The sequence below is a fragment of the Diachasma alloeum genome, unplaced genomic scaffold, assembly GCF_001412515.2.
Source record: "Diachasma alloeum isolate Michigan unplaced genomic scaffold, Dall2.0 Dall_scaffold_78908, whole genome shotgun sequence".
NCBI classification, from domain to species: Eukaryota; Metazoa; Arthropoda; class Insecta; order Hymenoptera; family Braconidae; genus Diachasma; species Diachasma alloeum.
The window spans coordinates 2,123,619-2,138,161 of NW_021683643.1; the positions used below are offsets into that span (position 1 = coordinate 2,123,619).

The 14,543-nt window shown below is 38.4% G+C and overlaps 1 protein-coding gene across 1 annotated transcript; it reads right to left on the reverse strand.

The window, feature by feature from the left end:
- Positions 1 to 9,610: 9,610 nt before the first annotated feature.
- On the reverse strand, positions 9,611 to 14,236 carry LOC107047775 (bifunctional arginine demethylase and lysyl-hydroxylase JMJD6-B). The gene is made up of 6 exons (XM_015270607.1): positions 13,976 to 14,236; positions 13,801 to 13,925; positions 12,130 to 12,354; positions 9,984 to 10,119; positions 9,773 to 9,902; positions 9,611 to 9,696 (listed from the first exon to the last, which is right to left on the reverse strand). The coding sequence occupies exons 1-6, from the start codon at positions 14,234 to 14,236 to the stop codon at positions 9,611 to 9,613; spliced, it is 963 nt and encodes a 320-aa protein (XP_015126093.1).
- Between the last annotated feature and the right edge of the window lie 307 nt (positions 14,237 to 14,543).

Below are 14,543 nucleotides of genomic sequence, written 5' to 3' on the forward strand. Positions count from 1 at the left end.
CTCTCTCCTCTGTCAACAGATACAACCGAAAACACTGACACCACAGCCCGCATAACCCAAAACGTCAACAAAACAGATACTCTCGTGCCCGGTAATTTACCACTGAATCATCCCACTGATTACGTATTAATTCGACATTACCCCGGATCCTCGATTCGATCCTTCTGCACGAGAGTGGCATCCAACGTGCGCCCATGACATACGCGAAGCGAGTGAGACGACACACGCACACACACACCGTTGTTTTTTTTTTTTTTCACCTCTTCTGCCCTCTCTCTCTCGCGACCCCTCTCAATTTCACGTGTGTTCAACGTTTTGCTTCGGTAAGAAAGAGAGAGAGAGAGAGAGAGTACTTAGAGGGGCGGCTTAGCACCAAGCCAGTAGCACACAGCAGTTACGACACCGGTGAGCCCCCAAGAACCGGACCGTCTCGTCTACTTCCCCTAGCGTTTTCTCACTCTACCCCCCTTTAACAGAAGCGTCCCCACCAGTTTTGCCCGTGAAACACCTCCTTCCCTGGGCTTTTGCACCCCTACAACCGACGTCTGACGCGTGCGGCTGGTCCAGGTGTTCCAAGAATTACCGGCCCACCTTTTCTATTTCTTTATTCCCAGTATTTCACTGAGATGGGACCTACCCTTTCGCAATTTCACTCTCAACATTTCATTTTGTAATGTCGGTTATTTTCGGATGCGCTTTGTGTTTTGTTACCAGGCAGGGGTGACGCGGTATCTCTCATGCGGTAATTATCATTCGTTGAAGGTTACGAGGTTTGGAAAGATCCGCCGAAAATCCTGGAAGCTCTCCCCACTAATCGTCCAACCCCCCTCCAACCGACGCCAGTCAGGTTTCTATCGATTTTCCGATACCTCGTGACCGCTGTAGCTCGATGCGCCGATATTCCCAGAGTATAAACACGGATCCTATAGCACCTGTGTTACCTCAACACTTGGGTTTAATAGTTTAATAATCAATGAGTTATTCAGGAGGTAATTGTTCGCTCAGAATTTTAGTTGTACAACTCAATCAGCTTCTGTTGAGCCCCCGTCGCGATGCAATTGATCAGGCGAGACGATCGCACGTCGTAATGGTCGAGCGCTGCGGAATCCGACGTCAATGAAGAATCAATGGCGACTCTGGGTGCCCACATCGGCCATTGCGACTTAACGGCGCCTCCAGTGCGTCCCGAGGACGAGGGTTTGTTTTCCTGACGTCATGCTTCAACTGTCATGGCGCGGCTTCGATTAAAAATCATCAGATTCCCTTCGAAATCACGATGTGGATTGCAATTCGGAACCGACGCCGATGAGGGAATATCTCCGTCGATGGGAATCAAACTGAAGTCAATAAAGAAATCAATGGCAGACCACTGGCGCCCACAGCCCTCACTTCAGTTGCCCCTCGGTAATATCCCCAACTACAGTCTCACACACGTATCCCTCTTGGATAATCACACTCGCTAATCGATAACCAACGATTATCACTCGATATATTCGACGCTAGTTCGACCGTTCCATCAGCATCGCGGGAAAAGAGACTTTTTGTCTGCCGCCAGGGTCTTACCTTAACTCACGTATCTGCACGCGCGACGCTTCAATCCTCCCCCCCGACCCCTTTTCCTCCTTCTGCAGTCCCCTAACCCGGCGTTTCTCTTCTTCTCTTTGTGTGTGTGTGTGTGTTTGTCATACGTGTGGCAACATTGGGGGTTCTGTCTCCTTCACACTCGTGGATATTTTCCCTGAGAACGCTTTGTCTGCGTGCGTTGCCGATGTATCCGACGAGCGCACGCGCTTCAGTTTCGAAGTTTCACACGGGGAGTTCTTCTCCGGTAATTTTTCAGGGTTTTTTTTTCGAGGGAATACGGAGGATTGATTTGATATTGATTTGACGGCGTTGAGGGGTATTTGTTGAGAATGTGGAGATGTTGATATTCACTTGAACGCAGTTGGTGCGAAGGACTTTTGAGGATTGAAGCCGAGAAGAAAAGCGCGTTTGGATGACCAAAACGGAGGTTGCGCAAATCATGAGCGAGGACGAGGGGCGATGGGGGGCTTGGTGGAGGGTCTAAGGGGAGGGGAGTCAGGGGTAGCGATCTTGCTAACGGGGATCTGTAACGAACTCGATACGAGGGGTTGTGGGGTGGCTTGGGTGGGGATGAATGTGGGGTTGGAATATAACTGGGGTGGATTCAGGGGTGGATTGTTTTGTTTGGGGAGCCCGGGGTCAGCGGCGACTGTTCTCGAGGAATTTTATAGCGTATTTTGGGGGAAGGAAAAGCTTGAGATGGTAATTGAAGCGTCAACTTCAGGAAATCGATGAAAATTTCGGTTAATTTGGGGGTGAAGCGGGAATTTGATGCACAGCGGGAGATAAGTAACGCCGTATGGCGGCAGATAACGCGGAATGGTTTGTTTTTTTCGGGAAAATGAATGTCGGATGGGTTTAGAAGTCCTTCGTGCGATGAAAAATGATGAGTATTTTTTAGAGACTCGCAGGGAGCCTCTGATTATTGTTCCCACAGTGCGAGGGGCGACTGGAGGGGTGGGCCGGAGGGGGTAAGGGTGACTCGACGATGTAACGTCGATATTCTCGCTCTATACCGGGGCGTCGCGACGCCAAGTGGGGAGGGGTGCAAGTAGAATAGGGGAAAGTTCCACATGGAGAAAATAATCGATAGGAACGACCGATATGTATGTACTCGTTGGGCCACTCGGATTGTACACATGAACGAGGGAGAGGGGTAGATGTGTACGTGTAGACACTCTGGTCACCGCTTGCGCACGGCGATGCGCGGGTACGTACGAAAATGTCTGTGATCTATGTGAAGAGTTGAGGGTGAGACTGATAATACAACTTCAGGGTTTTCTATGTAACAGAATGCACATAAGAGGCTGTACATTGAGTGCGAGGAGAAAATGCTGGACGCGCTTTTATGCTCACTTCTCAGTCTGTTCGAAATTCATCGTTTGGAAAACGGGATTTAGGGGACATTTTCGGATGAGGGAAATGATGCTAATTGCGGTTAGATATTTCAGGGAATAAAAAGTCCTCTTTTTTGGGGACATGTCGGGGATTTTCGGGAATCTATCAGCGAGTATTCCGTGACAGTATTTTCCAACAGTTTCTACGATTATGATGTCTCAAATTCATGCAATTATGGATGAAAAAAGGTTTTTGTGTCGTTTTATGGACGGGGCAAGATAATATAGAAGTATCATTCTTTCTTTTGATTTATGCAAGGATTCTTACAAGAAATTTAACAAAAAAATGATCATTTGGAAGCGTATTGCTAATTTTTGAATTTATGTATTTATGGAGGCAGTTTCTTCCAACAGATAAAATGATTCTTTAATTACATTCTGTTACATACAGAAAAACCTAAATGTAAATTATGTTTTGCTGAGCGTAATTGACGGTTTGCTAAACATAATTTACGCTTAACGCCAATAAGATATCTGGTAGCTTTTTTCCATCATGAAATTCAGAATTTAGGATTCAAAACGGTGTGATTTACGATGAAAATGAAAATGTAAACTACGCCTGAGCAAAGTGTCCTTCACGTTTCACTAAACGTATTTCACAGTTAAGGAATCGTAAATTACGATCTTAATAGAAACGTATTTCACGATTTACTTATAATTTGCGAAAAAAAACATCGTATTTGACGCTTGAAATGACTTTTTTTTCTTCGCCGTTAATTACGGATAGATAAACGTAAAATGCGGAACAAATCACAGCAATTTTAGAATACGAAACCGTAAATTATGCTTATGTAACCGTAATTTACGGTGATTTTGAGTGTAATTTAAAAATACAAAATCGTAAATTACGTTTATGTAATTGTAATTTACGGCTTCAGGAAGCGTAGAAGACGACTTCTTAGATATAATTTACGTTTAGTTTTTTCTGTGTGTATTTTTTCCCATTCAATTTTATCTACATTTCATTAAGTTTGAATTTTTTGAAAAATGACAGCTTCAACCAATTTCCTAACTTCAACATTTTTTTCTCCAAATCCTGACGTGCTAGGGGAATTCTAAAAAACTGTTGAATTCAACATGAAAAAATCTATAAAAGGTCTCAATTTCATTTTTGGAGAAAAACTTGGCCTTATTTTGTTGCACTTCTTTTGTCGCTGTGCTGTTTGAAGAAGAACATCATTTTCCGTTCTGTTTTCATCAGTGCACTGCACTCTCGTCTCTTATTTTCATAATTTTTTTTTTCATTCCGAATGAGTATGAGTTAACGAGCGAGGAAAAGACATTTTAAATAGTCGGTATCGTATTATCATGATTATTAAATGCAACGTAAAACCACGAAGCTCCTCAAGTTTCATTTATGAAGAGAGCTCGTGAGGAAGCCAAATTAATTTCACCTCACTCTTCCTCCCCGAATAACTCGCACAATACGCACATCCCATTCTTCAAAAAGTAAACAAAGTAATATGAGAAGGCAGCAAAAGCGTAGGATCTCTTTCCGTTAAGAGCGTAAAGTGGATCGATGGATTTACCAATTTGCGGAACAATCTAATCTCGTAGGCAACTTGCCCTCCTTCCTTGCGTCACACACACCCTTTACCACTCTCGCATACCAATCCCATTGCATAGAATGTGTGGAACTAGGAGAGTCACATCTATTCTCCCTCAGCAGGTCGGTTTCCTCTAGAAATCAATATCTATAATTATGTACCAGCACGCATAAAACATACCTGTCCACTGGGACAGATCGACATCACTCGGGGATCATTGGATTAATCACATAGGAATACCCGAAAGTAATGAACTAGAAGAATTGCATCTAAATATGAAAAACTTCCGAATCAAGAATGGTGGAATGTTTTACTTGTATTATTTCAAATCAAATCACTTGGAATGCTCAATAATAAATTATTTAGACTCAATTTCAAGATATTTCGTTACTGATTAATCAATTTTTTGTTGGTAAAATGGAATAAAAATTTGAATTTGGTATGGCGAATCCCGGAAAAAATAAATCAAAGGAAATTATCTATTTCACCGTTAGAAATTTTTTGAAATTTCATGAAAAATATGATAGTAATTCTTATAAGAGTGACAGTGAATTAGATTAGGGGAGAACGGTTATAAAATTTCTAGTTTTTGTGAAAGTGAAATTGAAATTCATGAGTTTTAAATGCGAGTGAGATTTTACAACTTGATTGGATTTTTAGTGGAGCCTGAATATTCAGAAAGAAAATGGCATAAATTTTCAAGTTTTTCTCTGAATTTTTCTGATTTTTTAAAATTTTCATAGAATAATTGAATTGAAAAATCAAGTATTTTATTGATTTTTAGATCATTTGAACAGAAAATTAATGGAATATTTGATTTTTCAATGACAAGATTTCCTGAAATTTTAGTGGAACTTGAACATGATAAAAAATACCGAAATTTGGGTGGGAAAATTTTAGACGAAAATTGTTAACAGTGTTGGATGGGTTTTAAAACGTTTTGGGTGTGCGGGCTATTTTTTCCGCCTACCAAATTCTACAAACGGGCCTGTTAGGGAATAAGCAGACACCCGGTTTCAACATCAGGTCCTTTAACGATACCTGACTCTTATCTCCATTCAATAAGACTCGACAAACAAACTACAGATGTACATCGGTAAATTATCGAAATCACAACAATAGCAAAACTTCCAAAATTCAGTGAATGAAAACCCGCCTAGAACTTATCAAAACATTGGAATGTAAATCAAAATAAACCATCATGAGACCCATCAAAACATTGCAAAGTAGAAACAATCGTAATCTTTCTGAAGATTCGAAACACAAACGAAATTTAATCTAATTAATTATCAAGATTCCGCTCTATTCATTAAGGCCCTTGGTTACTCACCTAATTTTTCAACAAGTTTTGCAATGGCGCTTTACTTATATCAAATAAGCATTAAAGAGGAGATTGCATAGTACACAGTTGGAAAAATCATGAAATTTCAAATCTGACGGAAATCTTAATGGAGACGAAGTTTCTGAGTAGCAAGAAAACGAAAATTCCCCAATCTACTTACCTGAATACATCCGTTTACCTGCCTTTTCTTGATTTTCATGAGATATTGGGATTGAAATTGTACCCATTAATTGTTTCATAAAATTGCTAGTTTGTAATCTCAAAATTTCTTGAAGTGTCAGTGTCACTTGATGGAAATTCCCAAAAGAGTAATGATTACCACGTATGATAATATTCAATAGACAACCTTAGCGAATTCGCCAGAAAATTCTGCTGGAATTCTCTGGTAATTCTATTGGAACTCTATTAAAATTTTAGGAAATTCTTGTTAAAATTCCATTTGTTTCTTGCGCTGATTCTATGAGATATATGATAGAAAAAAGTCAATAGATTTCGATTTTTCTGTATGAATATTCCCTTGGAATTTTTTCTATAAGAATACTTTTTTTCCACTAGGATCCTGTAATGTAAAGCAAAACAAAATATAGTGGAAAAAAGAGAAAAATTTGAATTGTTTCAAGAGAAAAATTCGAACAGAAAAATCTAAATCTATTGACTTCTTCCTATAAAATATATAATAGAATCTGCACCAAAAACCAATAGAATTTTCACGAGAATTTCCGAGAATTTTAACCCTAGTCTGGTCACCAAACGCGACCCTGCGACCGTTTGGTCACCTCCCCTGGGATTCGCCGCTGTGTTATTTAAGTTTTAGCGTTGCCGAATTCACTCTACATTGCCCGGACGCATTTAGCGAGTTTCCGACAACGTCGCGTCATCGGCAAATGCATTTAACATGGGAAAAAATAATTCATCTGCCCGAAATAATTGGTTTTCTTTAGGAATTTTGGAAAATATGGTGTTCTAAAAACTACTACAATTTTTTAAACACTTCAATTGATAAAGTCAATTTTTTTTAATTTTTCCGGTTAGCCAGTCAATTCTAATTTTAAAAAAAGTCGCGCGGCGGGGTTTCCCTCGTAGGGTGACCAATCTACAGTTACCCCATAAAATTTCTAGAGAATTCGCTGAGATTTTCTATTGAATTTTTTCGAACGTGGTTGCAAATTAATGAAAACCGTTAATGAAAACTGTCGCTGACTGCTAATCGATATTAAGACCCGTTCATTCTTCGATTTTGTCCGTAATCTTAGGTTCAATAACTGGGACATCCACATAACTCCATTTTATTTCGATACATGAATGAATCGATCCATTCCCATCTGGATCTTTAACAATTCCTTTGAAACAGGAGGTCGAACATATGATCGTACACATGGTGAGGACCCACAGGGAGGTGCCTACACTATTCTATGTCTCCTTACTTTTTTCCTTCGTATGGGGGGTCAAAAAACCGTAGTATCTGGTGGGGTAAAATGCAATAGAAGGGCCAGAAGTTTCGAGCTCACCTGCCGCCAGGTGTGAGTTTTGTGTGCCATCTGCGTGGAGGGACCCGTGCCACCAAACCGTTTCCTCTTTCACGTATCCAAATCCGCCCGTATGTGTATATGTACACATTACGTTTATGTGTATTTCTCGTTGTAGGTGGGATGGGGTGGGGGAGCGTTTAGATATTGGAGCCGGGTGAAACCGCATTGGGGACCCCCTTCTGCCTTACCAAACCCACACCACTGGACTCTACAGCGCCAGTGGTGTACGATCGTATGGGCACGTGACATAATTACGTACACGTCACGGCCAATGGCCAGAGGTACGATCAGAAGTTTCTGGGGTGATACCATTCAGTGAACAAAACTCATGGACATGGGTTACCCCTTCTTATGAGAGGTTCCTACTATTGGAGTGAAAGGACTAGGCCTATCTGCACTCAGAAAAAAAACAGTTTTGCTTCCGAAGCATTTAAATCGCTCAAATTCAAGTTTTGGATTTTTCGTGTTATATCTATGCATTCGCTAATGAATCGATGAGATTGAATCTTTTTTTTCTCAAATGTAGGTGTTGTTGAGCCCTATCAATCGCCACTAATTGAAATTGAATTCATTTATTAAATTTTTTAATTTTTTCAATTTTTCAAAAATTGGTTTTTTAGGATAACTAAAAAAATGTTTTGAATTGATTGAATGATGGCTTCAAAAATTTGTTTGGATGTCCTTTTGACCGAGTTCGAAGATGAAGGCAATAGCAATAATCGTTATTTTGATTTATTTGAAAATTTGCAAAAATTCTGTGTTTTTTGAAAATCAGAATTCCCGGGATATCGTTGGATATCATGATTCAAATGAATTCAATCATAGCTTAAAATGTTTGTTTCAATCCCATTAAGTCGAAGTTAAAGATGATTACGATAGCTATATTGGTTGATTTGATTTCTATGATGGTTGTTGAAAATTTCGAATTTTTCATGAATTTCCCTGAATGTGAGCTTTCTGATGGTTTCTTCAAGTGTGATATTTCAAATTCACTTAATTATGTATAAATAACATTTTTCGATTAACATTTTATCGAAGGGCTGAGGGGAGAGATAGAATTTTAAAAAAGAGAATTGGTTGTATAGACGAAAGGGATAATAACAATGATGATGATGATAATCTTCAACTAAGTTGAAAAGAAATCTTATTCAATTTAATAAAATGAAATAAACAATGAATTATGCATGATAGAAGGAAATGTGCAAGGTAACCATTCGGAAGCATATTGCTAATTTATTAGCAAAAATAACTATATTATATTCAATACAAGAGCAATTTCTCGCTTGTTTTTATAAGGACGTATTCACTTGTATCAAGAAACTTATGCGTTGAAAATTGGGGAAAAGAGAATATCTTACAATGAGAAAAAAAACTTTCGTCAAGAGAGTTTCTACTTGTCCCAACGACGGACAGGATATGCCTGGACTTTTCACTCCGATAGTAGATACACTGTTAGAAATGTTTTTTAATTTCATCAATTTTATTTTATTTGTAATTCCCATGAGAGTGATATTGAATAAGATTTAGGGGAAAAATTCTTATGAAATTTCAAGTTTTAGGTTGAATTCAAGGCAGTTCATGAGTGGAAATTTCACCACTTGATTGAATTTTCAATGAAACATAAATATTAAGAACCAAAATTACATGAATTTTCAATTATTCCCTGAATTTTTCTGATTTTTCTTACTTTTCACGGAATAATCGGAATAATATACATGGAGAGAAATGTTCAGTAAAAATTACGGAACTCATAATTCACTCGCCGATTACGGAATTGACTTAGAAAATTTAAGTGACGGTATCGTAATTTTTTACAGCAGATTCAGATAAAAATTACGGAACGCTCCGGAATTACGGAAAAGTTGCGTAATTTTTATTGAATATTTCTCTCGGTTCAACTGAGAAATTAAGTCTTTTATTGATTTTCAGAGCATTTGAACCGAAAATCACTGGAATATTTGATTTTTCAACGTCAATATTTCTTGAAATTTCGATGGAAATTGAATACAAGAAAAATTTCCAGGATTTGACACGGAAAATTTAGACGAAAATTTTTAACAGTGTATGTCATTCGGTGGATTACTAATCAGTGAGAAGGAGAATTGTTTTCAGGTAAAAATCGCCGTGGGGTGACGCATATGCGGGTCATTAAAATTCGATATAGAGTTTTTGGTGATGAAGATTTCTTTGTTTATTTTTCGTAAAGGGGATTTAATCGTATTCCGCGCCGATTGTTATGCTCAGGTCTTCGGAAATTATTCGGGTCTGGTGGTACCATCGATTCGTATCCAGAATTACTGAAAAGGAAGATATTTTGATCAGTGAGAAATCGTCGGATTTTTGGATGTTAGAGATTTTTATTTACTGGCGTACTTATCTCGCCGGGCTCGACGACAACTTCGACCCGAGCACATGTGTAATGACACTCTCTCGGTGGCTCGAGTATCCACAGCTTGGAACCCTTTATTTGCGCCTGCCACGAGGCGTGCTCCACATCATCGACCTTCATAAGTTGGAGGTGTAGTTACTTGGATTGTTCGTAATGTGATTAGTTCAAGGTGTGATTCATGTAAGAGAAACTCACGTGCATTGGGGCACCGTAACCGGAACTCCCCATGAAAATCCAATCAGTCTTCTCACTCTCGGCTAGGGGCGGGAGGAAGTAGGGGCGGTGGTAGTGTTGACGGAGAATTGTGCCGATTTTTTCATCGCAATTACTCCTAAAAATGAGGCAGTTCTCCAATTCAGTAGTGAAGTGAGGACTTCGGCGAATTTTTTGACATTAATAATTTCTTATTTAAGGGGAGACTGCATTGTTAACAATTTTTGGCTGAAATTTCCGGTACACTTTTCGGAAATTTTTATCATATTTTAGTTTCACTGAAATTTTAAGGAATTTCAACAAATTCAGAATTGCATGAAAAAATCAACAACAACCGTAAATTTCAGTTAAATTATTCCCAGAAAATCAGTAGAAGTCAGGAACATTTCGATAAATATATTCTTGAATTTTCAATTAACTGAAAATTTATCGTAATTTAGCACTGAATACTCACAATTGCATTGAAAATTCAAATAGCTTAAGAAATTCTCATGTCAAAGCTGTTTAAAAATTTGGAATTTTATTGAATTTTCAGTGAAATCTGAAATTTCATGATTTTTTCTCCCTTAAATTTCTCCCAGAACCCCAGAACATCATTTTCCATATCTCCAAGTTTTTTTCACCCCCTAGGGGTGTTAAAATTTCAATTTAATCATATCCATAAATTATAATTACCGTTAAATTATTAAGTAGTCAATTCGTTAGTATCACTTTTAAATTTCAATTATTGAAGTAATCATCAGTTTAAATATTCAAATTCCGAATTATTTATTAATCAGTAATTTAGTTAGGAAGATTGACGATTATCTGGATAATCGAAAATCCCTTATAAGGAAGATAGTATTATTTTCTTAATAGAAAATTTACATTTTCATATTACTAAATATTTAATTCATCAGCAATTGGAAATTTAGATTATCAATTATTTCACTATTTTTGCTTCCGAATGGAAGCATTGGAATCGTTCAAATTTAAGTTTCGGATTTTTCGTGTTATATCGACCCATTCTGATCCGAAAAGTCCGAAAATGCAATTTTAAGCTGGTGTCCGTACGCATGTATGTATGTGCGTACGTATGTAACCAAATTTTTTAATAAAAAATTTTCTAAATTAATTGAATGATGGCTTCAAAAATTTGTTTGGATATTCCTTTGACCGAGTTCGAAGATGAAGGCGACAGCAATAATCGTTATCCTGATTTATTTGAACATTTGTAACAATTCTCATGCTTCAAATGAATTCAATCATCGCTTAAAATGTTTGTTTTAATGCCATTAAGTCAAATTTAAAAGATGATTACGATAGCTATATCGGTTGATTTGATTTTCATGATGATTGTTGAAAATTTCGAATTTTCCATGAATTTCCCTGAAAGTCAGTTTTCTGATGGTTTCTTCAAATGTGATGTTTCAAATTCATTTAATTATGCATAAATAACATTATTCTATTAACATTTTATCGAAAGGCTGAGGGGAGAGACAGAACTGTAAAACAGACAATTGGTTGTATAGAAGAAAGGGACAATAAGAATAATGATGATGATAACATTCAACTAAGTTAAAAATTTGACACAATTAGTTAAAAAGAAATCGTATTCAATTTAATAAAATGAAATAAACAATGAATTATATATGATAGAAGGAAATGAGGTGGAACATAACCATTCGGACGCATATTGCTAATTTATTAGCAAAAATAACTGTACTACATTCAATACACGAGCAATTTCCCACTTGTTTAATTTCGATTAGTCTATTGAAACCTTAATCAATGTAAGTCGAAACTTCTTTTAATATTGAAGAATCGGAAGATTGACGGCCATCCCTGTTCTCAATGCGTATACATTTTACAACTGTGAAATAGTCACCAATGTTCGCGAAAAAAACCGACTTTTTTCGTGAAGACTAAAAAATCTAATTCTTCAATGACATACATGACACCATTGATGTTAAATATCAACTGTGTCAAAAAATGAGGGGACTCAATGGCGCGTAATAGGTCACTCTGTCGAGGAAATGCTTCGCCGATGTTAAAGTATGCCCATTCGAACTACTTGTGACGGTAAACAGCTGGAACCGAAGTTAAAAAATTTTTCTAATCTAATTTTCATTCATTCCCAAGTACTTACCACCCAACATACCAAGGCTGACTCCCCGGCCTCAACCTCGCTCGATCCTCCGTCATATTAAACACCTCCCTCAAACTTCTAAAGTCCGTTTTATAAGGAAAAAACTGACAGTTGGCATCTTGATCTTGATAAAGTGACTTAAAGAATCCAAATGAAAAAACCCTCGTTGCCGACCAATTGCTCGTCGCGTCTGTTATCACCACGGGCCTCCCTGAATATGCATAACTTGAACCAACAATTCCACATTAATAAGAGCTTGCAGAATTCATCGGGGGCGTAAAAATAGGACCCTGATAGATCAAATCCAGAGTTAACTCTGGGTCAACTCTGGGTTTATGGAAAAAACCCAGCGAAGAAAGAGAGAAACTCTGGGAAATTTCCATGAACCCAGAGTTAACCCAGAGTTAACTCTGCACTGATAGACTGATTCATTCATTTCAAACGAGACTTGTTAACGATTAAACGAATGGTACAGTTGAATAGGACCAAATAAATATTCGTTAATAGTTAACGAATGGTCCACTTGAAAGGTGAAAGTCGAGTCAAACACACGGAGAGAAATATTCAGTAAAAATTACGGAACTCCCAATTTGCTTACCGATTACGGAATCGACTGAGAAAATTTAAGTGACGGTAAAAAATTACGGAACGCTCTGGAAAAATTCCGTGACAGTTCCGTAAAATTTCCTACAGCCACATTTCGCTTCGGAATTACGGAAAAGATACGTAATTTTTATTGAATATTTCTCTCCGTGCAAGGCTCCTCAAATATGCATTTGTTAACTACAGTAGTGGCTATATATAAGATACCTCTCTATAAGATACCTCGCGCTCCGAACGCTCGAGGCCTACCCCCACTCTCGGCATTTTTATCGCCTCCCGAATGTTTATGTTCCGTGGACTTCTTATGAGATACGGGAGTTAAGCGTCAAACGGGAGGGACGAACGAAGTGATCATGAGGGTCTAATGACTTTAAGGGGGGGTCACACCACTTTTTTCAAGTAATGGAAATATACATCGATTTTTTTCATTTTTCCCATCGAAAAATCGTAATTTTTAGTATGTGATTATTCTCGAGTCCACCAACAATCCCCCAACATCAGCTGCCATTCTATCACGCGGGGTTATTTTTAGAGAGAAAAGGGAACGCGGGCCATACAAATTCAAAACATTAAACACATATAAATTGATTAGTCATCGATATTAATTCAGTAAAAATTAAAATTTCGTTGAATTCAGGCGCAACGAGCGAGGTATCTTATTTGAAACCCGCTGATCCCTATTTTTCTCCTCTCCATGGGCGCGCGTAGTGGGGGCATAGCGGTTCCCGGAATTCCATTCTCCTACCGTCCCTAAGGTATCTTATACGAAGCCTCTAATGTATTAAGGGGTAACAGAAGGCCAACATTTCCTCGAAATTTTCAAACAAACTTCCTGCTCAAAATTATTAGTACCCAAAGCACATTGATTTGTAAAAAGATCGATAACTTTGGGCAGGAAATTTGTTGAAAAATTTGGAAAATTGGCCGCATTCTGTTACCCCTTAACGAATGAATATTTGGTGAGACCGAATAGACCCTAGGCTTCAGCCAAATCCATTTATTAACAATAACTAATCCTTTATGTCAGTCTGGGTTTGATTCATCAGGGGAACCGTATGAAATTTTTACCGTTCTTCAAAAACTTCGGGCTCGACATTGGCAAGTTTTTCAACCTGTTGAACGTCATGACAAACAGAGCAGTCCTCAGCGGGCCGGAAAATCCTTTGAAACACTGTGGGAGTCTCCACTAGACACTGAACAAATCGATTAAAAATAGAACATCCAAAAGGGAAATTCAACTCACCTTTTGATGACGATGAGACAAAAAATAGTCATTGGTGAAGTAATAACTGATGTAACAGAGGATACCGAGACCCAGAAGATGTCTTCCACTCAGTCGGAATTTCGTCGGGGCACATAACAATGAAGAAGCGCGCCAGAGGCCAAAGCACCTGGGGATCAATCCCCGAACTTCAATTTTCTTCAGAATAACCTGAAGTTCTTTCTTCGCTGTCTCCATCTGCTTCCTCTGGTGCTCCGCGACTCTTTCTGGTTTATCCGTCATGATTGCGGCGATGGTTGGGAACATACTGGAGACCTGATCCTGCCCACAGAACCTCGAAACTGCGCGCAAGAGTGGAGCCCCATGTGCTGGAGAAAAGTGGCTCACGCGGGGGTGAAACGGGAAAAAAGCGATAGCACTGACTCATTGGAGAAGTAAATCGAGAATTTCACGGTTGAGTGAGGGGAATGGGTATTTTCACACTTCTGAAATTTTTTGAATCAGATTGCAGCCCTTTATGGGCTTGTGAATGATCGTGCGTTCCTTCTGGAAAAGGTGATAACGATTTTAAATGGGTCAGGGGGGCATT